At 47.6% G+C, this 24,342-nt stretch overlaps 1 protein-coding gene across 1 annotated transcript; it reads left to right on the plus strand.

Annotated features, from left to right (window-relative positions):
* Nucleotides 1-144: 144 nt before the first annotated feature.
* On the plus strand, nucleotides 145-23,131 carry SPATC1L (spermatogenesis and centriole associated 1 like; the record flags this gene model as incomplete). The annotated part of the gene is given in 5 exon segments (XM_081235223.1): nucleotides 145-346; nucleotides 12,081-12,431; nucleotides 22,099-22,194; nucleotides 22,197-22,249; nucleotides 22,796-23,131. Coding segments are annotated over 5 exon segments (1,038 nt in total).
* Between the last annotated feature and the right edge of the window lie 1,211 nt (nucleotides 23,132-24,342).

A 24,342-nucleotide genomic window follows, 5' to 3' on the forward strand; every position in this document is an offset into this window, starting at 1 on the left:
TGCTTTAAGGGCAACATCACAAGGCTGTGGAAGGCTAGGGGCGTGGAACTCCGGGCTCTTCTCTTGGTGTTTCTGGAGCGCCCCTGGGCTCTGTATTTCCACCTCCATGGGGCCACGGGCCCGCATGTGAGCACTGACATGGCCATGGCTGAGGGCAGCGAGCTGATGAACAGGCTCGTGAGCGAGAACGCGGACCTCAGGAAGCAGGTGCGCCTCGTGAAGGCGAACCAGATGCTGAAGCGGCTGCTCAGTGCGAGCTGCCAGGAGGGCTGTGGGTGCGGGGGCCGCGACCCGCTCATCCCCAAGGCGCCTGCCTACCCCGAGGCCTGCTCCCCTCGCGGTGCAGGTGAGCCCGGGCCTGTGTCCTCAGGCGGGTCCGCGCCTGGGAGGAGGGCGGGCAGGTTACCCGCTTGGGCTGGTGGGGCTCTCTGTCCGTGGTGGCCGCCGAGCTGCTGTCCCAGAGGCTACAGACAGCACGTCCAGGTCCACAAAGTCAGCCCGGGGGTGCTGGCAGGGCTGGGCCGTGTGCGCATCTCCTTTCCTGGGAGCCGGGCCCGCCGGGCTTGCTCGGCCCTCGGCCGGGGCAGCTTCGCCCGCCGCTCTGGCCGTCAGTCAAGGCCCATCGCGTGGCTGAGCCGCGCCCGGGCTGGGAAGGGCGCCCAGGGGGAGGACCTGCAGCATCACCGGCAGGAAGTGAGTGAGGGACCGCAGAGCAGCTCGCCCTGTGGGAGCCGCTCCAGAGGCCTGACACTTTCTGTGGAAGTTAGTTGGCTATGCTTTCAACATTTTCATACGTGGAGTATGATTTAGGTCGTGGTTGGAGCCCTGGCCTTGGCCTGCGTGGTTGGGATGTGGACAGTGGGCCCCTGACCAGGCAACCTCCTTGTCCCTGGAGGTGCTGGTCACTCACTGCCCAGCAGGGCGGGCAGAGTCCACACCCCACCCCTCGCCTGGGCGCCCGCGCCCGTGGACCCGCCTCCTCTTGGGAGGAGCCGTTCGACTGGGTGTGAGATGTTCTCCTCCAAAGCTGCTGCCAGCTCCGCAGCAGGATGCCCGGGCTGCCCCGGGGACCTCTGTTATGTGGTCACCTCCTGGAGTCCACCGAACGCCTGCTGCCACCCTGAGCAAGCAGGCCCACGTGGAAGGTGGCGCCACACCCATCAGCCCCCTGCACGCAGCTTGTGGGCGCAGGGCCCCGTGAGCGAGTGTGTCCCCAGGGTGTGAGGGTCCCTCATGGCATCTCCACACCTTCAGCCTCAGGGGGGCCTTGAGGAAGGAGCTCAGACAAGCAGGGTGGCCTCGCTGGGGGGATGGAGGGTAAAGGAGGGGCAGCTGGAGAAATCCGGGGGCCCGTGTCGTAAGCTCCTGCCGCTGGTCGAGACACACACTTGTCCCCGGGCGCTTGCTGAGGAGGGGCTGGCCTCACGGTGCTGTGTCCTGCGTGTGACACCTGCAGAGGGTCCATGCCGCCTTCGCAGCCTACGAGGGACGCCTAGTGCGCGGAGGTTCATGAGGCACTTGTCGCAAGGCCTCATCTGCACTGTGACAACTGTCAAGAGTCACCTGCCTTGTGCCGCTCTGTCACCCTTCATCCCAAGAATTGAGCTGTGCCAGGGCCTACCCTCAGGGCTCAGAGCCATCCACGTGGTCAGCCGGGGACAGGCTCTCTGGGCCCTCCCTCACTCCCCGCCTCACCGGGCCGGATGCGTGGGCTGCGGGCGAGGTGCAGGCCCTCGCTCAGGCTGCGCTGTTCCCCGTCAGAGTCCAAGTCGGGCCAGAGTCTCCGGGACCGTGGCCAGCACCCCGCCTGTGGGCAAGCCTAGATCCTGCCGGACAGCAGTCGTAGGAGGAGCCCCAGCCCCTGGCCAGCCCGTGGCCACCAGGCCTTCCACGGAGAGGCACCTCCATGCCCAGGGCTCAGCCTTCAGCAGAGGGTGCAGCCTTGGCCTTGGGGCTGGACTTGGAGAACCAGCAGGTGTTCCCGCGAGCAGCTCTTGGTACAGACGGGAGAACTGCACACAGCAGCAGCTCACTGTCTGTGTTCGAAACAGGATGTGCTCTGGAAACCCATTTTTCTCATTTACCAGAGTCACTCAGGGAACATAACTACCCCAAGGCTCAGCCTGAGCTCCTGACCCCACTCCCAGAGGCAGCTGCTCTCAACGTCTACTCGTGTCTCTCTGACACTGTCGGTGGCTATTTGTGTGTGTGTCTAGGGATCCCTTTGGTTTACATAAATGGCGCTGAGCCGTTCTACACTTGGATTTCCCCAACCCTCCATCTTGCTGCCACTGCCCATCGGCCCTCTCCTGGAGGGTACACTGTTCCCTGTGGGTTCACCACAGCCCTTCAGCCGGGACCCTATGACAGGAGCGCCTTTCCAGCTCCCTGTGACCACGGATGGCCCCACGTGTGCCTCTGCGGCCTGCCGAGGGGTAGCTGTCGGGAAACCCTTAGGTCAAAGGCCGCGTGCAGTTGAAACGTTGAAGAGGACACTGGGACCCTCTCCAAAAGGCCGCGGCCTCTACACCCTGCACCTTCCCAGTACACGGCCTCACCTGTGGGAGCTGAGCCAGGCCACACTGGGGTCTCCTGGGGCCACTTCGAGCATGTGGTACACATGATCCAAGGGACAGAGGCGGGGGCGGCCTCGACCATCCCGGCCCCTCCCTCCTGGTCCTTATTCCTTCAGACCATCCTGGTCCCCGAGCCCCTCGAGTCATGGCGCCTCTGCTGTTGCCTGGACTCCTTGTTGTCCTGGGTGGAGTGTCAGGTGATTTCAGTAGTTTCTGGGTATCTCTCTGCCTCTTTCCCTTTAACACCGTGACGTGGCTGTTTCTGTATTGTTATAAATATATTTCAAATGGCTGTGTAATATTCCCAAAATCAGATGAACCACAATTTAATGAACTCTTCTTATGTTTGAAATGACAGTTCTTTTTTTCTTACCCTGAGGTAAATACCACAGCAAAATACTTTATATTTAGGGTTATTTCCTTAGGGTATGTTTTCCTAAAAGTAGAATCACTGGCTCAGAAGGCAGGGGTACTTTTTTTCACATTTCTTCTGCTTACATTCACCCAGAGGATGATTTCATCTACTGCAGTTTTATTAAGCTATTTTCGCTCTGTTTCTTCAAGTCTCTTTAGCCATTTCTCACACATAAATCTTTCACATTAATTAGTTTATTCCTGGGGCACTTTATGTTACTCGTTGCAATCATGGATGGGATTTCTTTTTCCATTGTATTTTCGGTTATCAGTGTTGCTATGTTTTGGTAAGCTGTTGATTTGTAGATATTTATCCTATATCCAGCCCGTTCATAAGCTGTTTTATTCTGCTAAGTTTTTCAGTTCATTCTTCTATGTTTTCTAAGTCTGTAGTTGCTCTGTTTACAAACGATCATTTTAAACGAGGTTGGCAGCTCATACACTTGTTTCTGTCTTTGTCTTTGTTCCTCAGAACTCCCAGGACCTTTGGCCTTGGCAGCCTCCCCCCATCCTCCTGGTGGGTGGTGGGCAGTGAATGGCCCTGTCTGCCCAGGGATCGGGGGCTGTGCAGTCTGGGTGCTGGGGAAGAGTCTTTCTAGTCCTTATTTTTAAAGAACAAAAATAAAGAATTGAGAAACAGCTCATTTTGTTAAATTTTTATGACCTCGTTTCGGCATCGGTGGAAGTGCCCTCAGCTGCTTCTCACAGCTCGTCTGTGGGGTCTTGTTATGCTGCTTTGTTGAGAGACCCTGTGGGTCCTGGGCCTGAGCTGTGTCTGTTGTGGCATCTGTTTGGCTGGGGCTTTGCTTAGGATCTCTGGACTCTGTTCCTACATGAATCTGGGCTATAGTTTTCTTTCCATGGGCTGTCTTTGCAGGGATTTGATATCAGAGTTGCAAGAATTTATAACCTTAATAATCAAGCATCTTTTAATTTTTTCAGTGTTCCAACCTCATTTATATGATGTAGGGATTGTGAATTGTTTGGGAACTTGAAAGAACTCACTCACCAACCAATCACCCAGGCCTTCAGCCCTTTGCAGCATAATTATTCTGTAACTTCTAGGTTTTTCTTTTCTTTTCTTTTTTTTTTTTTTTGCGGTACGCGGGCCTCTCACTGTTGTGGCCTCTGCCATTGCAGAGCACAGGCTCTGGACGCGCAGGCTCAGCGACCATGGCTCACAGGCCCAGCCGTTCCACGACATGTGAGATCCTCCCGGACCGGGGCACGAACCCGTGTCCCCTGCATTGGCAGGCAGACTCTCAACCACTGCGCCACCAGGGAAGCCCCTAGGTTTTTCTTTTTTGCTTATTGGTCCATTTAGGTTTTCTACTTCTGAGTCATTTAAAATAATTTCCCAGATGATCTCTCCTTTTATTAAAAATTTCAATTAATACTCAGTTGTATATAATATCAATACTTTTATAATTTAAACATTATCTTCCTAGTCATTCTTATATCACTTTTCTCATTTCCAATTTTATTCCTTTATGTTTTCTGTTTCTCTAAAGTAGCTTTCCACAGTTTCACTATCTTATTGGACTTTCCATAGAGCTGTTTCAAGTTTATTTCTGCTGCCATTTTTATTATTTTCTAACTTTTTCTTTCCTCAAGAGTTCATTCCCATATGAATGTTTAATTTTTTGGTGACGTTTTAGAAGTAATTAAAGGATTTAAGTTACTAATTTCACTCTAAATACAGTTTTTTGTTTTATAAAGTATTTTTTTAAATTTATTTTTTGGCTGCGTTGGGTCTTTGTTGCTGCCTGCAGGCTTTCTCTAGTTGTGGTGAGCAGGGGCTACTCTTTGTTGCGGTGCATGGGCTGCTCATTGCATGGCTTCTCTTGTTGCAGAGCATGGAATCTAGGCGCGTGGGCTTCAGTAGTTGTGGCACATGGGCTCAGTAGTTGTGGCTCGCAGGCTCTAGAGCACAGGCTCAGTAGTTGTGGTGCATGGGCTTCCTTGTTCTGCAGCATGTGGAATCTTCACGGACCAGGGCTTGAACCCGTGTCCCCTGCATTGGCAGGCGGATTCTTAACCACTGTGCCACCAGGGAGGTCCCTCTAAATGCAGGTTTTTTTTTAATTTTTAAATTTAATTTTATTTATTTTTTAATGCAGCAGGTTCTTATTAGTTATCCATTTTATACATATTAGTGTATATATGTCAATCCCAATCTCCCAATTCATCACACCACCACCCCTGCCCACCACTTTCTCCCCTTGCTGTGCATACGTTTGTTCTCTACATCTGTGTCTCTATTTCTGCCCTGCAAACTGGTTCATCCGTACCATTTTTTCTAGGCTCCACATATAGGCATTAATATATGATATTTGTTTTTCTCTTTCTGACTTACATCACTCCGTATGAGAGTCTCTAGATCCATCCACGTCTCTACAAATGACCCAATTTAGTTCCTTTTTATGGCTGAGTAATATTCCATTGTATATATGTGCCACATCTTCTTTATCCATTCATCTGTCGAAGGACACTTAGGTTGCTTCCATGTCCTGTCTATTGTAAATAGAGCTGCAATGAACCTTGTGGTACATAACTCTTTTTGAATTATGGTTTTCTCTGGGTATATGACCAGTAGTGGGATTGCTGGGTCGTATGGTAGTTCTATTTTTAGTTTTTTAAGGCACCTCCATACTGTTCTCCATAGTGGCTGTATCAGTTTACATTCCCACCAACAGTGCAGGAGGGTTCCCTTTTCTCCACACCCTCTCCAGCATTTGTGGTTTGTAGATTTTCTGATGATGCCCATTCTAACTGGTGTGAGGTGATACCTCATTGTAGTTTTGGTTTGCATTTCTCTAATAATTAGTGATGTTGCGCAGCTTTTCATGTGCCTCTTGGTCATCTGTATGTCTTCTTTGGAGAAATGTCTATTTAGGTCTTCTGCCCATTTTTTGATTGGGTTCTTTGTTTTTTTAGTATTGAGCTGCATGAGCTGTTTATATATTTTGGAGATTAATCCTTTGCCCATTGATTCGTTTGCAAATATTTTCTCCCATTCTGAGGGTTGTCTTTTCGTCCTGTTTGTAGTTTCCTTTGCTTTGCAAAAGCTCTTAAGTTTCATGAGTTCCCATTTGTTTATTTTTGGTTTCATTCCCATTACTCTAGGAGGTGGATCAAAAAAGATCTTGCTGTGATTTATGTCAAAGAGTGTTCTTCCTATGTTTTTCTCTAACAGTTTTATAGTGTCCGGTCTTACATTTAGGTCTCTAATCCATTTTGGGTTTATTTTTGTGTATGGTGTTAGGGAGTGTTCTAATTTCATTGTTTTACATGTAGCTGTCCAGTTTTCCCAGCACCACTTATTGAAGAGACTGTCTTTTCTCCACTGTATATCCTTGCCTCCTTCGTCATAGATTAGTTGACCATAGGTATGTGGATTTATCTCTGGGCTTTCTATCCTGTTCCATTCATCTATATTTCTGTTTTTGTGCCAGTACCATATTGTCTTGATTATTGTAACTTTGTAGTATAGTCTGAAGTCAGGGAGTCTGATTCTTCCCACTCAGTTTTTTTTTCCCTCAAGATTGCTTTGGCTATTCGGGGTCTTTTGTGTCTCCCTACGAATTTTAAGAATTTTTGTTCTAGTTCTGTAAAAATGCCATTGGTAATTTGATAGGGATTGTACTGAATCTGTAGTATAGTCATTTTCACAATAGTGATTCCTCCAATCCAAGAACATGGTATATCTCTCCATCTGTTGGTATCATCTTTAATTTCTTTCATCAGTGTCTTATAGTTTTCTGCATACAGGTCTTTTGTCTCCCTAGGTAGGTTTATCCCTAGGTATTTTATTCTTTTTGTTGCAATGGTAAGTGGAGTGTTTCCTTCATTTCTCTTTCAGATTTTTCATCATTAGTCTATAGGAATGCAAGAGATTTCTGCACATTAATTTTGTATCCTGCAACTGTACCAAATTCACTGATTAGCTCTAGTAGTTTTCTGGTGACATCTTTAGGATTCTCTATGTATAGTATTATGTCATCTGCAAACAGTGACAGTTTTACTTCTTCTTTCCCAATATGTATTCCTTTTTCTTTCTTTTTCTTCTCTGATGGCCGTGGCTAGGACTTCCAAAACTACATTGAATAATAGTGGTGAGAGTGGACATCCTTCTCTTGTTCCTGATCTTAGAGGAAGTGCTTTCAGTTTCTCACCATTGAGAATGATGTTTGCTGTGGGTTTGTTGTATATGACCTTTATTATGTTGAGGTAGGTTCCCTCTATGCCCATTTTCTGTAGAGTTTTTATCATAAATGGGTGTTGAATTTTGTCAAAAGCTTTTTCTGCATCTATTGAGATGATCATATGGTTTTTATTCTCCAATTTGTTAATATGGTGTATCGCATTGATTGATTTGCGTATGTTGAAGAATCCTTGCATCCCTGGGATAAATCCCACTTGATCATGGTATATGATCCTTTTACTGCACTGTTGGATTCTGTTTGCTAGTATTTTGTTGAGGATTTTTGCATCTATATTCATCAGTGATATTGGTCTGTAATTTTCTTTTTTTATAATATCTTTGTCTGGTTTTGGTATCAGGGTGATGGTGGCCTCATAGAATGAGTTTGGGAGTGTTCCTTCCTCTGCAATTTTTTGGAAGAGTTTGAGAAGGATGGGTGTTAGCTCTTCTCTAAATGTTTGATAGAATTCACTTGTGAAGCCATCTGGTTCTGGACTTTTGTTTGTTGGAAGATTTTAAATCACAGTTTCAATTTCATTACTTGTGATTGGTCTGTTCATATTTTCTGTTTCTTCCTGGTTCAGTCTTAGAAGGTTATACTTGTCTAAGAATTTGTCCATTTCTTTCAGGTTGTCCAGTTTATTGGCATAGAGTTGCTTGAAGTAGTCTCTTAGGTTGCTTTGTATTTCTGAGGAGTCTGTCGTAACTTCTCCTTTTTCGTTTCTAATTTTATTGATTTGAGTCCTCTCCCTCTTTTTCTTGATGAGGCTGGCTAAGGTTTTATCAATTTTATTTATCTTCTCAAAGAACCAGCTTTTAGTTTTATTGATCTTTGCTCTGATCTTTATGATTTCTTTCCTTCTACTAAATTTGGGTTTTGTTTGTTCTTCTTTCTCTAGTTCCTTTAGGTGTAAGGTTACATTGTTTATTTGAGATTTTTCTTGTTTCTTGAGGTAGGCTTGTATTGCTATAAAATTCCCTCTTAGAACTGCTTTTGCTGCATCCCGTAGGTTTTGGATTATTATGTTTTCATCGTAATTTTTCTCTAGGTATTTTTTGATTTTCTCTTTGATTTCTTCAGTGATCTCTTGGTTATTTAGTAATGTATTGTATAGCCTCCATGTGTTTGTGTTTTTTTTTACATTTTTCCCCCTGTAATTGATTTCTAATCTCATAACGTTGTGGTCAGAAATTTTGCTTGATATGATTTCAATTTTCTTAAATTTACCAAGGCTTGAATTGTGACCCAAGATATGGTCTATCCTGGAGAATGTTCTGTGCGCACTTGAGAAGAAAGTGTAATCTGCTGTTTTTGGATGGAATGTCCTATAAATATCAATTAAACCTATCTGGTTTATTGTGTCATTTAAAGCTTGTGTTTCCTTATTAATTTTCTGTCTGGATGATCTGTCCATTGGTGTAAGTGAGGTTTTAGAGTCCCCACTATTATTGGGTCACTGTTGATTTCCTCTTTTATAGCTGTTAGCAGTTGCCTTATGTATTGAGGTGCTCCTATGTTGGGTGCATATATATTTATAATTGTTATATCTTCTTCTTGGATTGATCCCTTGATCATTATGTAGTGTCCTTCCTTGTCTCTTGTAATAGTCTTTATTTTAAAGTCTATTTTATCTGATATGAGTATTGCTACTCCAGCTTTCTTTTGATTTCCATTTGCATGGAATATCTTTTTCCATCCCCTCACTTTCAGTCTGTATGTGTCCGTAGGTCTGAAGTGTGTCTCTTACAGACAGCATATAGCTGGGTCTTGTTTTTGTATCCATTCAGCAAGCATTTGTCTTTTGGTTGGAGCATTTAATCCATTCACGTTTAAGGTAATTATTGATATGTATGTTCCTGTGACCATTTTCTTAATTGTTTTGGGTTTGTTTTTGTAGGTCCTTTTCTTCTCTTGTGTTTTCCATTTAGAGAAGTTCCTTTAGCATTTGTTGTAGAGCTGGTTAGGTGGTGATGAATTCTCTTAGCTTTTGCTTGTCTGTAAAGCTTTTGATTTCTCCATCGAATCTGAATGAGATCCTTGCCAGGTAGAGTAATCTTGGTTATAGGTTCTTCCCTTTCATCACTTTAAATAAATCATGCCACTCCCTTCTGGCTTGTAGAGTTTCTGCTGAGAAATCAGCTGTTAACCTTATGGGAGTTCCCTTGTATGTTATTTGTCATTTTTCCCTTGTTGCTTTCAATAATTTTTCTTTGTCTTTAATTTTTGTCAGTTTGATTACTATGTGTCTTGGCATGTTTCTTCTTGGGTTTATCCTGCCTGGGACTCTGTGCTTCTTGGACTTGGGTGACTATTTCCTTTCCCATGTTAGGGAAGTTTTCAATTATAATCTCTTCAAATATTTTCTCAGGTCCTTTCTCTCTCTCTGTACCTTCTGGGACCCCTATAATGTGAATGTTGGTGCATTTTAATGTTATCCCAGAGATCTCTTAGGCTGTCTTCATTTCTTTTTATTCTGTTTTCTTTATTCTGTTCCACGGCAGTGAATTCCACCATTCTGTCTTCCAGTTCACTTATGTGTTCTGCCTCGGTTTTGCTGCTTTTGATCTTTCTAGTGTATTTTTCATTTCAGTTATTGTATTACCCATCTCTGTTTGTTTGTTCTTTATTTCTTCTAGGTGTTTGTTTTTTAATTCTTCTAGGTCTTTGTTAAACATTTCTTGCATCTTCTCGACCTTTGCCTGCATTCTTTTTCCGAGGTCCTGGATCATCTTCACTATCATTATTGTGAATTCTTTTTCTGGAAGGTTTCCTGTCTCCACTTCATTTAATTGTTTTTCTGGGGTTTTATCTTGTTCCTTCATCTGGTACATAGCCCTCTGCCTTTTCATCTTGTCTATCTTTCTGTGAATGTGGTTTTTGTTCCACAGGCTGCAGGATTGTAGTTCTTCTTGCTTCTGCTGTCTGCTCTCTCCTGAAGAGAATTTAGATGAGTACTTTTATCCACCAGTTCATTTTCAGACTTTCTCAGTTTGTATTGCTCTTAAAACATCCAGGTTGAGATGTAGAGTCAGCAGCATCAGAAACTCAGATGATAGATCTTGACTGATGTAGACAAAAATGAATCAATAGTCAATCTAGGGGCTTCCCTGGTGGCGCAGTGGTTGAGAGTCCGCCTGCCGATGCAGGGGACACGGGTGCGTGCCCTGGTCCGGGAAGATCCCACATGCCACGGAGCGGCTGGGCCCGTGAGCCATGGCTGCTGAGCCTGCGCATCCGGAGCCTGTGCTCCGCGACGGGAAAGGCCACAACAGTGAGAGGCCCACATACCACAAAAAAAAAAGAACAGGGCCTCCCTGGTGGCGCAGTGGTTGAGAGTCCGCCTGCCGATGCAGGGGATACGGGTTCGTGCCCCGGTCTGGGAGGATCCCATATGCCGCGGAGCGGCTGGGCCCGTGAGCCATGGCCGCTGGGCCTGCGTGTCCGGAGCCTGTGCTCCGCAGCGGGAGAGGCCACAACAGTGAGAGGCCCGCATACCGCAAAAAGAAAAAAAAAAAAAAAAAAGAACAGTCAATCTAATGATACCAAGGGACCGCAGCTGATCGAAAACCCAGTCTTCAAACTGAGAGCAGAGTTCTTCCCATTACATGTTAAATCCTCTCTGAAAACCTGCTAGTGTTGGAGGGTCTCCTGCAGAGGCGCGGGTGGCTGTGGCTCACTGTAAGGACAAGGACACTGGCAGCAGAAGTTCTGGGAAGTACTCCTTGGCGTGAGCCCTCCCAGAGTCCGCCTTAATACAGTTTTAAATGTACAGTTTTAAATGTCATAATATATATAGTGTTCTGATTTTCGGTATTTTTCAATAATCATTTTCTTCCTATTTTTATTTCCTCCTTGATCTGATCATTACTTAAGAGAGTACTTTTAATTCTGAGGAGATAGCATTTTCTATTGACTCTCATTTTTCATTTACAGTTTTATTGTAATGTGACCTGAAAATTTGGACTTCACTGAGGATTAAATAAAATGTTTAATTTAACGTTTAATATAACTTTATTAAGGCTTGGGAATAACAGAAGGGAATTTCAATTCACTAAATAGAAACTAAATGAAAAGTGCAAACCCACCTGGCCACACAACAATCCCTTTAAAACTGGGTCATAGATGTGGCTCCTCCCCAAGTCCATGAGGTGAGTTTTTCCAGCCCCTGCCCACTGCTGGAACAGCCCACCTCCCCTCGGAATATTTGTGTCCTGAGCACAGGGCTCCAGGCTCCTCTGGGGCTGAGCCAGAGGAAGAATCCAGCTCTGGGGACCCTTGATGCCTCAGCCTTGTTAAGTTCCTGAGGCGTGTCCCGTTGACAGTTTGTGGGCTGTGTGTTTGGCAGGGGATGCACATCGAGGGACGCTCATCACGGCTTTGCTTTTACAAGGAAACTTGGAAACAGCCCCACATGCATCAGTGGGATGATGGTTAAAAAAATCTGTGATCTGTCTGTGTGCAAGTGTGTGTGCACGTGTGCCAGGAAATGGTTAAATGAACCAGTGAGCTACCAAATGACTCAGTCGATGTGGATAAATCTCAAAAAAAGGTAAGTTTCAGAATAAAACGTGTCAGATGATACCATTTATGTAAAATTTAAGAAGCACATAAAAGTCACTGTCATAGTATGTGGATGCACAGGTGGGAGGAAGCGTCAGAGGCACCCATGCTCGCTGTGCCCGTGAACCTGAGGCTGCTGGTGTCCTTGGGCGCCGGCGCCCATAGCTGTTTCGCCCACGTGTCCGTCACCTCCTCCAAAGCGGAAATGGGAGCAGGTGTCAGAGCTGGGGCAGGGTGTGTGCGTGTTCTTAAAGTGGTCTCTACACTTCTCGGGATGTTTCGGGAGCCTCAGCCTGGCGTCTCCTTCCTCTCCTCCCTGCCTCAGTTCCAGATTTTGGAAGGTTCAACAGCGGCCTTGATGCGCCCTCCCAGCTGCAGGCGTCTTCCCTGGAGGACCTGCTGTGCTCACATGCCCCCCTCTCCAGCGAGGGCGATGCCTCCCCGGGCTGTGCGACCTCTTCCCAGGTGTCATTCAAGGCTTTCCTCAGCTCCCCGGAGCTGTCTGCGCCCTGCGGCTCTGACTGGAAGCTGTCCCCGCTCCTGAGTCCCTTGCAGGACCTGCTGGCGGACAAGAGTCTGCTGGAGCCCAGGGAGGTGGGCCGGCCCAAGAAGGTGTGCTTCTTGGAGAGCAGCCTGCCCTCCGGGGACAGGACCAGAAGGAACTTCTACCTTAACGGTACAGCGGGCGAGGGGTGGGTGCGGGGTGGGAGGCGCTGCTGGGGAGCGTGGTCCGGGCTCTGTGCTGCTGCATTTATCTGCGTCAATGTTGATTCCAATACACACTGTCTAAATTACGGTAGCTTTATAATAAGACTAAATCAGATAGTATAAGTTCTTCAACTTTGTTCTTCTTGTCAAAGTTGTTCTGGCTATTCTAGGTTCTTCTGTATGAATTTTAGAATCAACTTGCCCATTTCTACAAAAAAACCTTGCTGGCATTTTGATTGGAATTGCCCTGGACCTCCAGGTCACTTTTCAGAGAAATGGCATTGTAACAATGTTGAATCTTCAGATGTGTGGACACTCTACTGGCATATCTTGTTTTATTGCACTTTGCTTTATGTATGCTTCACAGATACGGCATTTTTTTACAAATTGAAGGTTTGTGGCAGCCCTATGTGGAGCAAGTCTATTGGCACCATTTTTCCAACAGCATTTGCTGACTTAATGTCTGTGTGTCACGTTTTGGTAATTCTTGCAATATTTCATACTTTTCCATTATTATTATCTTTGTTGTGGTGACCTTTGATCAGTGGTCTTTGATGTTGCTATTCTAGCTGTTTGGGGCACCAAGGACTGCACGCATACAAGACGGCAAACTTAACGCATATACGTTGTGGGCATTCTGGTTGCTCCACCTACCAGCCCTCCCCTGTCTCTCTTCCTCTCCTCAGGCCTCCCTATTCCCTGAGACAAAACAATATTGAAATTGGCCAATTAATAGCCCTACAATGGCTCTAAGTGTTCAAGTAAAAGGAAGAGTCACATGTCTCTCACTTTAAACCACAAGCTAGAAATGATGAAGCTGAGTGAGGAAGGCAGGTCAAAAGCCGAGATGGGCTAAAGCTGGGTCTCTTGTGCCAAACAGTTAGCCAAGCTGTGAAGGCAAAGGAAAGTTCTGGAGGAAATTAAAGTGCTACAGTGATCACACGAGTGATAAGAAAGTGAAACAGCCTTATTGCTGATATGGAGAAAGTTTCAGTGGTCTGGATAGAGGATCAAACCAGCCACAACATTCCCTTCAGTCAAAGCCTAATCCGGAGCAAGGCCCTAACTCTCTCCAATTCTATGAAGGCTGAGAGAGGTGAGGAAGCTGCAGAAGAGAAGTTTGAAGTTAGCAGAGGGTGGTTCATGAGGTTTAAGGAAAGAAGCCATCTCCATGACATAAAAGTGCCAGGTGAAACAGCAAGTGCTGATGTAGAAGCTGCAGCCAGTTGTCCAGAAGATCCAGGTAAGATAATTCATGAAGGTGGCTACACTAAACAACCGATTTTCAATGTAGACGAAACAGTCTTCTGTTGGAAGAAGATTCTATCTAGGACTTTACAGTTAGAGAGGAGAAGTCACTGCCTGGCTTCAAAGCTTCAAAGGACAGGCTGACTCTCTTGTTAGGGACTAATGCAGCTGGTGACTTGAAGTTGAAGCCAGTGCTCATTTATCATCTGAAAATCCTAAGACCCTTAAGAATTATGCATTTATCATCTGAAAATCCTAAGAGCACTCTGGCTGTGCTCTATAAATGGACAACAAAGCCTGGATAACAGCACATCTGTTTGCAAAATGGTTTACTGAATATTTTAAGCCCCCTACTGAGACCTACTGCTCAGAGAAAAGATTCCTTTCAAAATATTACTGCCCATCGACAATGCACCTGGTCACCCTGGAGCTCTGATGGAGATGGACAATGAGATAAAGGTTGTTTTCATGTCTGCTAACACAACATCCATCCTGCAGCCCATGGATCAAGGAGTCATTTTGACTTTCAGGTCATATTGAAGAAATACATTTCGTAAGGTTACAGCCACCACAGACAGTGATTCCTCTGATGGATCGGGGCAAAGTCAGTTGAAACCTTCTGGAAAAGATTCATCATTCTAGATACCATTAAGAACATTCATAATTCACAGGAAGAGGTCAACATATCAACATTAAGAGGAGTTTGGAAGAAGTTGGTACCAACCCTCATGGATGACTTTGAGAGGTTCAAGACCTCAGTGTGGGGCTTCCCTGGTGGCACAGTGGTTAAGAATCCGCCTGCCAATGCAGGAGATATAGTTTCGAGCCCTGGTCCTGGAAGATCCCACATCCTGTGGAGCAACTAAGCCCGTGCACCGCAACTACTGAGCCCGCACACCACAACTACTGAAGCCCGCACGCCTAGAGCCCGTGCTCCGCAATAAAAGAAGCCACCTTGATGAGAAGCCCTCACACCGCAACAAAGAGTAGCCCCTTCTCACCGCAACTAGAGGAAGCCTGTGCGCAGCGACGAAGACCCAACTCAGCCAAAAACAAAACAAAACAAAACAAAACCCTAATATTCGATTATTAAAAAAAGAAAAGACCTTAGTGGGGGAAATAACTGCAGATGTGGTGGAAACTGCAGGAGAGCTAGAATCAGAAGTGGAGCCTGAGATGTGACTGACTTGCTGCAATCTCAGGATAAAGCCTTCATAGATGAGGAGCTGCTTTTTATGGATGAGCTAAGAAAGTGGTTTCTTGAAATGGAATCTACTCCTGGTGAAGATGCTGTAAAGATTGTTGAAATGACAGCAAAGGATTTAGAACATTACATAAACTTAGTCAATAAAGTAGCAGCAGGGTTTGAGAGGATTAACTTTAATTTTGAAAGAAGTTCTATCGTGGGTGAAATGCTATGAAACAGCGTTGCATGCTATGGAGGAATTATTCTTGAAATGAGGTGCAGTCAATGTGGCAAACTTCATTGTTACCTTTTTGAAGAAATTGCCACACCAACCCCAGCCTTCAGCAACCACCACCCTGATCAATCAGCAGCCATCAGCACTGAGGCAGGGGCCCTCCCCAGCAAAAATGTTGTGATTCACTGAAGGCTCAAATGATGGTTAGCATTTTTTAGCAATAAAATATTTTAAAATTAAGGTATGTACATTGGTTTTTTTGGACATAATGTTATTGCACGCTATAGACTACAGTATAGTGTAAACCTAATTTTATGTGCACTGAAAAACCAAAAAAATTCATGTGACTTACTTTAGTGTGATATTTTGCTTTATTGTGGTGGTCTGGAACTGAATCAGCAATATATCCAAGGTATGCCTTTATATCTCTCCATTTATTTAGTTCTTTAAAAATATCATTCAAGCTGCCATCCTCATTAGTATAGTGGTGAGTATCCCCGCCTGTCATGCGGGAGACCAGGGTTCGATTCCCCGACGGGGAGGCAACACGCCCTCAGGACTTCCCTGGTGGAGCAGTGGTTAAGAATTCGCCTGCCAATGCGGGGGACTCGGGTTCGAGCCCTGATCTGGGAAGATCCCACATACCGCAAAGCAACTAAGCCCATGCACCACAACGACTGAGCCTGTACTCTAGAGCCCGTGAGCCACAACTACTGAGCCCGTGTGCCACAACTACCGAAGCCCGCACACCTACAGCCTGCACTCCGCAACAAGAGAAGCCACTGCAATGAGAAGCCCATGCAGCACAACGAAAACCCAACGCCTCCAATAAGTAGATAAATAAATAGTTAAAAAAATCACTCAGCAATATTTTATAGTTTTCTGTGTACAGATCTTGCACATTTTTGTTGAATTTATCCCTTAGTATTTCATGTTTTTGATGCTGAAAAATAAATAGTATTTTTTTATCAGTATGAATTTCTGATTGTTTCTAGTATATAGTAACACAATTGGTTTTGTATATTGACCCCATGATGGTTAATTTTATTTGTCAACTTGACTGGGCCATTAGGTGCCCAGATATTTGGTCAAACATTATTCTGGGTATTTCTGTGAGGATGTTTTTGGATGAGTTTAATATTTAAATCAATAGACTGAGTAAAGTAGATTGACTTCCTTAATGTGGGTGGGCCTCATCCAATCAGTTGAAGGCCTGAATAGGACAAAAAAGCTGACTCTCTCCTAAGTAAGAGGGAATTCCTCCTGCCTGACTGCCTTTGGATTGCAACTGAAATCTCAGCTCTCACGCCTCCAGTCCTTTGAACTGGAGCCACACCATTGATTCTCTTGTTTCTCAGACCTTGAGCTCAGACTGAGACTACATCATCAGCTCTTCTGAGCCTCCAGCTTGCTGACTCACCCTCACAGATCTTGGGACTTGTCAGTTTTCATAATCACACACACACACACCACACATTGTTCTGTTTCTGTTTCTCTAAAGAACCCTGACAAATAGAATCTTGTATCTTGCAACTTAACTGAACTCACATATTTGTTCTAGTAGTTTTTTTTTTTAGATTCCTTAGGATAGATATCATGTCATTTGTGAATAAAGACAAAGTTATTTTTTCATTTCTAATCTGTATGCCTTTAATTTCTTTTTCTTGTCTTATTGCATTGACTGGAACAGTGTTGAATAGAAATGGTGACAGTGGGCATTCTTGTCTTTTTTGCATTTAGCGGGAAAGCATTCAGTCTGTCACCATTAAGTATGATGCTAGCTAAGTTTTGTAGATGCCCTCCATCAGGTTGAGGAAGTTCCCTTTAATTCCATGTTTGCTTAGAGTTATCCTGGATGTATTTTGGAATTTGTTGAATGCTTTTTCTGCACCTATTGAGATGAGCATTTGGTTTTCATTTGTAGTTTGTTAATATGGTAAATAACATTGATTGATTTTTGAATTATAAACCAACCTTGTATTACTGAGATAAACCTCACTTGGTCATGATGTATTATACTTTTTTGTATTGTTTGATTCAATTTACTAAATTTTTGTTAAGAATTTTTGCAGTCCGTAAGGTATATTGGTCTATAGTTTTCTTATAATGTCATTTTTTGACTTTGATATTGGGTTAATGTCAGCCTCAGTGAATGAGGAAGAAAGTGTTCCATTCTCTTTAATTATCTAGATGAGTTTGTGTAGAATTGACATTATGTATTCCTTAGGTGTCTGGTAAAATTCACCACTGAAACCATCTGAGCATTGAATTTTCTTTGTAGGAACATTCTCTCCCCACCCCAACAAATTCAATTTCCTTAGTTGATATAAGGCTGTTCAAATTTTTTTTTATTTCTTCTTGAGTGAGATTTGGTAGTTCACTCATAAAAAAAGATACAAAAGTGAGCTTTTGTATCTTTTAAGGAATTGGTTCATTTCATCCAAGTTGTTAAACTTATTGGCATAAAGTTTTTGTTAATATTACATTATTATCCTTTTAATGTCTGTAAAATCTGTGGTGATGCCATCTCTCATTTCTGATAGTGGTAATTTTTGTCTTCTTTTTCTCTGTAATAAGTCTGGATAGAGGTTTATCAATCTTACTGACTTTTTTTCTTTGAGGAATAGGTTTTTGGCTGGATCTTGGAAGGCCCAAGTTGGCTAGACATGATTTCTAGATCCTCTCAGGTGTAGCTCGTTTCTTCCGCCTAATTTATACTTTAGGGAGAGAGGGAAGCAGGGAGAAGGACTGATTCCTGATAAGATAAATGTATTAATACAGAAGGGGGAGTTTGCACCCTGCTCCTCCATGGGCCCCATTTTCCCTAACATGTTTCTGTGCAGTGTATCTGGTTCTCAGCTTTAATTCCTGGGTACCTTCTGCAGCACTGCTAAGTGATTAAGGAAGGAGAACACTGAAAACTACAAAACATGGTTGAAAGAAATTAAGATCTAAATGAATGGAAAAAATCTTGCAGTCATGGCTTAAAAGACTTAATATTATCAAGATGGCAAAACTCCCCAAATTGATCTACAAATCACAATGCAATCCTTATCAAAATCCCACCTGGCTCCTTTGCAGAAATTGACATGCTGATCCTAAAATTTGTATGGAAATGCATGGGACTCAGAATAGGCAAAGCAATCTTGAAAAAGGAGAATAAAATCGGAGGACTCACACTTCCCAATTTCAAAATTTACTATAAAGTTACAGTAATCAACAGCATGGTACTGGTATAAGAACAGGCATACAAGTCAATGAAATAGAATAAGTCCAGAGATAAACCCATGCATTTACAGGTTTGATCTTTGACAAGGGGTTCCAAAACAATTCAGTGGGGAGAGAAGAGTCTTTTCAACAAACGGTGCTGGGAAAGTGGATATCCATGTGCAAAATAATGAAGTTGGACTTCACACAACGTATGAAAATTAACTAAAAATAGATCAAAGACTTAAAAGACCTAAAACCATAAAACTCTTAAAAGAAAACATAGACATAACTCTTATGACCTTGGATTTGGCAATAGAGTCATAGCTGTGACACCAAAGGCATGAGCAACAAAAGAAAAAACAGATATATCAGACTTTATCAAAGGTAAACACTTTGGTGTTTCAAAGGAACATTTCACGAAAGTGAAAAGTCAACTCACGGAATGGGAGAAAATATGTGTAAATCATGTATCTGATAAGGGAACAGTATCCAGAATATATAAGAACACTTACAACTCATCAGTAAAAGACAAACAATCCAATTAAAAATGGGCAAAGAATTTAAATAGACATTTCCCCAAAGAAGGCAGACAAATGGCCAATAAGCACGTGAAAAGATGTTTAATATCCTCAGCCATCAGTGAAATGCAAATGAAAACTGCAGTGAGACACCACTTCACATCCACCAGGATGGTAATAATAAAAAAGATGGACAATAACCAGTGTTGGAGAGGGTGTGGAGGAATTGGAACCGACACACATTGCCACTGTGGAAAACAGTTTGGCAGTTCCTCAAAAAGTTAGACATAGAGTTACCTCGTGTCCCAGCAATTCCATTCCTAGGTATATCGCCGAAAGACTTGAAAACATTTGTCCACACAAAAATGTTTATATGAGCGTTCATAGCAGCATTATTCATATTAGCCAACAAGTGGAAACAGCTCAGATGCCTATCAATGGAGGAATGGATAAGCAGAATGTGCTGTACCCATACAATGGAATGTTATTCAGCCATAAATAGGACTGAAGTTCTGACACATGTTATAACATGGATGTGCCATGAAAACATGCTGGGTGAATGAAGCCAGTCACAAAAGACCACATTTTATGTGATTCCACTGATATGAAATGTCCAGAGTAGATAAATCCATAGGGTCAGAAAGTAGATGTGTGGTTGCAGGGTGAACTGTGAGTGACTGCTAATTGGGTACAGGGTTTTGTAGACTGTGGTGATGGTTATACGACTTGGTGAATACACTAAAAGCCACTGGATTGCATATTTGAAAAGAGTGAATATTATAATGTGAATTACATCTCAATAAAAAGAGTTAAAAGTCATTGGGGGGCTTCCCTGGTGGCGCAGTGGTTGAGAGTCTGTCTGCCGATGCAGGGGACACGGGTTCGTGCCCTGGTCTGGGAAGATCCCACATGCTGCGGAGCGGCTGGGCCCATGAGCCATGGCCGCTGAGCCTGCGCGTCTGGAGCCTGTGCTCCGCAACGGGAGAGGCCGCAGCAGTGAGAGGCCCGCGTACCGCAAAAAAAAAAGAAAAAAAAAGGTCATTGGGAAGCAGCGAGCCCCTCAACACCTCAGTTCCTTTGTGTGTAAGTGGAGTCTGAGGCCCCTCGAAGGCTCATCGTGAGGATGAGTCAAACCACGGACGGACCAGAGGTGCTCCTGGAGGAGGGAACGGACGCAGCCCGGCCTCAACCGGGTTGGTTGCTCGCGGTCTCGAGGGCCCCTCCGAGGGGGTCTGAGCCCCTGTTACCAGAAACTTCCCCATCACCCCCGGTTTAACCCTGAGTCCAGAGCCTGTCCTGCCGCTCCGGCTGCAGCTGCCAGATTACTTTCTCGACACCCTCTGTGGCTCCCTGTCTCCACAGGGTCAGCCCAGCATTTCTCCTGGGCCCTCGGACACCTGGCTCTCTGTCGCCCCCAACCCTGTGACCTTGTGACCCCAGGGCCCTCACAGGGCTCTGGGTCCTGTGGCTCAGGGGAGGCCCTCTGCCCCGGGCATCCACACCCCCTCGGCCCCTCCGTCGGCCCACCCATCTGCCCGGCCCACATCCCCTGAGACCCGGACTGTTCTGAGTTCGGCCTCGCCCTCCCCGCTCAGCACCTGCACAGGCCCGGCCGAGGGAGCGGAAGGACGGATGTCCCCCCAGCCTCTCCTGGAGTCCACAGAGGAGGAGGCTGCCAGTACCTGGCCTTGATAAGCCCGAGCTGACTGGCGATCAGGTTCCTATGGAGAGTGACCAGGCGGGGTTCTGGGATGGGGGGCTGCGTGGACAGTCACAGGATGGGGCCGAGGGAAGCCAAACAGCTGCCCGAGGTCACAGGCAGGGTTGGTCCGGGAGCCCAGCGCTCACGCCCACACAGACAGCCTGCAGGAGCAGTTCAGCAACTCCCCAGGCCACTGAGCCCTGCCAGCATGGGTGGGGAGTCAGGCCGACCTCTCTGTGTGCCGGGGGTCCTGAGCCTTCGGTGGGCACAGGTGTCTGTGGGTAACAGGACCGGGGGGCCGGCTCTCCACGCGGGGCTCCCAGCCGGTTGTGCACTGCCCGCCCGGTGGACGGACCTGGCAGGGCTGCACCATCCAACACCCTTGGAAGGGGTTTGGATCACGGGCGAGTTTGAAGGTTGTAGGGCTTTAGGAAAAGCTTTAGAAACGGGCACGTTATTAAATGTCTCCCGTGGGGAAGAAAGGGCAGAGCGTGGAAGGCACAGGATCCTGTGCCGAGAGCCCGTGCCCCCCCGCCGGGCGTGTCCTGGTCAGTGAGGGCGCCCCGGGCGTCGTGAGGCAGGGCCTTTCCCACTCCACTGTCTCTCAAGGTCAGGGGCACCTGGTGATAGCAGTGGGCAGGCAGTGTGACCGTCACAGAGCGCAGTGGTTCTGAAGGTACCGACCATGTCACGGCTGTCAGGTGGAAGGCTTGCTGACATTGGAGGCTGCCGTGGGGAGGGGGGTGTGGGAGCAGGGTTTGGAGGGGAGGGTGGTTGACGTGCCGGGGTGACGGTGGGAAACCATTAAAATCAGAATCTCCTGCCAGCGCAGCAATCCTGTTCACAACGAAGGGAAGTCTTGCTACCGAGTAAGCATTAGACCAGCATGCGATGCACACAGGCTGCCAAGACAGAGCCTCACCGTTTCACGTAGCTACGCAGACTGGACCCACACGTGTTACTTACATGTCCTTCAGTTAACAAGACCCCACCCTCAGGTGGGGGACACGCCTAGCCCATCCTGTGTTCGCCTGGTCATAGGGCTGGGGCCTCTGAGGGGTCAGCCTTGACTGGGAACTGAGCAGACTCGGGGACAAGAAAAATAATGCTGGGCTGTGAAACAGGCTTTTAAAGTGTCTACGCCCATCTTGGTGGGGGAGCGGGGGAGGGATGGAGAAAGGACTTGGGATCAGGGTGCGCAGGGAACGTGCCAAGAATGGGGAGGAGAGGAAAGCTCTCTTTCCCCTTTGGCAACAGAAAATTCAAAGTTTCCTTTTAAATTTGTGTTTGCCTCACAGTGGAGGGCAGGTGTCAGTGGGGAGGAGGGTCCCCCTCAGGTCACAAGCAGGGCCTTGTGGAAGGCTCTGCTGGGCTCCCAAGGCTTCACCCCAATCCCACAGTGTCTGCGTTTGGGGCGGTCCTCTCCCTGAAATGGACCCTGGAGCACAGGCAGGAGGAAGGTGGGTGGCCCCTGACCCTCCGAGTCCTGGCCAGCCTGTCTCACTGCCCCCCCTCCCGCCCCCCTCCCCCCTGCAGAGATCCAGAGCTTTGCCAGCACCGAGAAGGACGGGCGCATCACTGGGGACATCGCCTTCCAGCTGGACCGGCGCATCCTGGCCTCTGTCTTCCCAGGGTGACCCGGCTCTATGGCTTCACTGTGTCCAACATCCCTGAGAAGATCAAGCAGGTGCGCCTCCCTGCCTGGGGGCCGTTCCTGCCCTAGAACACCCCCTGCCCTGGGGTCCCCTTGCTGCCCTAGGACTCCCCCTGCCCCAGGGTCCCCTTGCTGCCCCGTCACAAGTGGCGCCCACACAGCTGCAGCCCTGGGCGAGCCTGAGTGGTGTCTGAGGCAAATGTGCCAGGGGACACGATGAGCGGGTCCCATGAGGCCCTTTGCTCCCGCCCTGTGCCTCCTGGCTTGGGACAGTCTCAGGAGTGGCTCCAGGCCGGGGAGTACTTTCACGCTCAGCCCCAGCTGGCAAGACACCTTCTGCGAGCCTGGGGTGCAGCTCCCTGCTCTCCCTGACACTGTGTGCCGTAGGGAGACTGGGGGACGGCTCCCCTGGCGGGGGCCTGGCTGTGGGCCTCAGTGTCACCACCTACACAGCTGCGCTCGGGGAATCTAGCCCCTGCCCCGCCCCGGGCCTGGGCCTGGGCCTCGCCTCCCGCCCCACTCCACGCCCCCATCTGCGGGTTCCGGGCTCCGCCCGCCCACCCGCGCCTGTGCCCACAGACGTCCATCAGGTCCCTGGACGGCTCAGTGGACGAGAAGAAGCGGCGAGAGCTGATGCGCCGCTGCCTGACGCTGACGGCGCGCCTGCAGAGGCTGGGCTACGACCGCCACGTGCCCCCCCCCCACCCCGTGTTCAGCGAGTTCCTCATCAACACCTACGGCATCCTGAAGCAGCGGCCCGACCTGCGCGCCAACCCGTCGCACAGCAGCCCGGCCGCCCTGCGCAAGTTGGTCATCGACGTCGTGACCCCCAAGTTCCTGGGCGACTCGCTGCTTCTGCTCAACTGCCTGTGCGAGCTCTCCAAGGAGGACGGCCGCCCGCTCTTCGCCTGGTGAACCCGCCTCCCCGCGCCTCCCCGCAATCAACGCGTGTTGCAACCCGGGCGCCGCGCTCCTCATCCGCTCCCCGGAGGGCGCGCTGAGGGCGCCGGGGCCGCGGGCGCCGCCGCCCGCCCCACCGCCCCCACCTGCCCAGCGAGTCGCACTCTATTAAAAGTCGTCTGTTTGCTGTTCCTCCTTTACCGCTGCTCTTTGAGGGCGGAAGCCCCGCTGTGTTTGGAACGAGGCCACCAACCCCGAGGACCCGCCCGCACACACGGCGCCTGGCCCCCTCCCCTGGGGTCGCAGTGCCTCCTCTCTGAAGGGCGGAGGTCCGTCCCCCTGGGGGTTTCCCCGAAGGCGGAGCCCGGGGCAAGGATTCAGCAGCAGGCAGGGCAGCTGCAGAATCTGCAGGGCAGAGTGAAAACACAGGCCCCTTTTTCAAAAGGCAGGAATTGCAAGACAGCGACCGCAGCGCTTTAAACCACGTGCCCGCGTGCAGCTGTGCCCTGCGGTGAGGCTGGCGCAGGACAGGCAGTTTACCTGGGAGATGATTCCAGGAAGCAGGAGCCCCCAGGGGAGGGGAGCCAGTGTGCAAAGGGCGTCGACCTTCTGCCTGGTTCTGGGATCGAGAGCCCTGGTCCCTTAGGTTGGAAGGTTGTAGTAGAAACCAGCACCCGGGTGCTGGTGAGATGGCTTTTCCTGTAAATGGTGGAGCTTTCCAGGGTCCCCAATTCAGGAGCTATTTTTAGCACCTGCCAAAAATTTTAATGTCTCAAAACTGCCCCCAAGAACTGGTCCCACTCCCCTGAGATAGAAAAAAAATAGAAAAGAAAAAAAAAAAAACTGGTCCCAGCATCACACTGGGTCCTGTCCCTGCATCTTGCGTTCCCAGCCGTGGCCAAGCCCTGGCCCAGAACCGTCTCCGTAGGACACACAGCCCCACTCCTGCCAGAGCCCTCTGGCCCCCGACTCTCCTGAAGCCTGGAGAGGGCAGGTGGCCCCCTGGGGCTCTGCAGTCAGGACACCTTCCTGGTTCCTTCTCTGCTGTAGGTATGAGGATGAAGGTGCTAGGGCACCCTGTCCCTTGGTTGTCACAGCCTTGTGTGCCCCAGATGCACTGGCCCCTGTCTCAGTCAGCTCAGGTGCTGTAACAAACACCACCGACAGGGCAGCTTAAACAATAGAAATTTATCATCTCACAATTCTGGAGGCTGAAATCTGTGATC

The sequence above is a fragment of the Mesoplodon bidens genome, assembly GCF_964165515.1.
Source record: "Mesoplodon bidens genome assembly, chromosome: 5".
Classification (NCBI taxonomy): Eukaryota; Metazoa; Chordata; class Mammalia; order Artiodactyla; family Ziphiidae; genus Mesoplodon; species Mesoplodon bidens.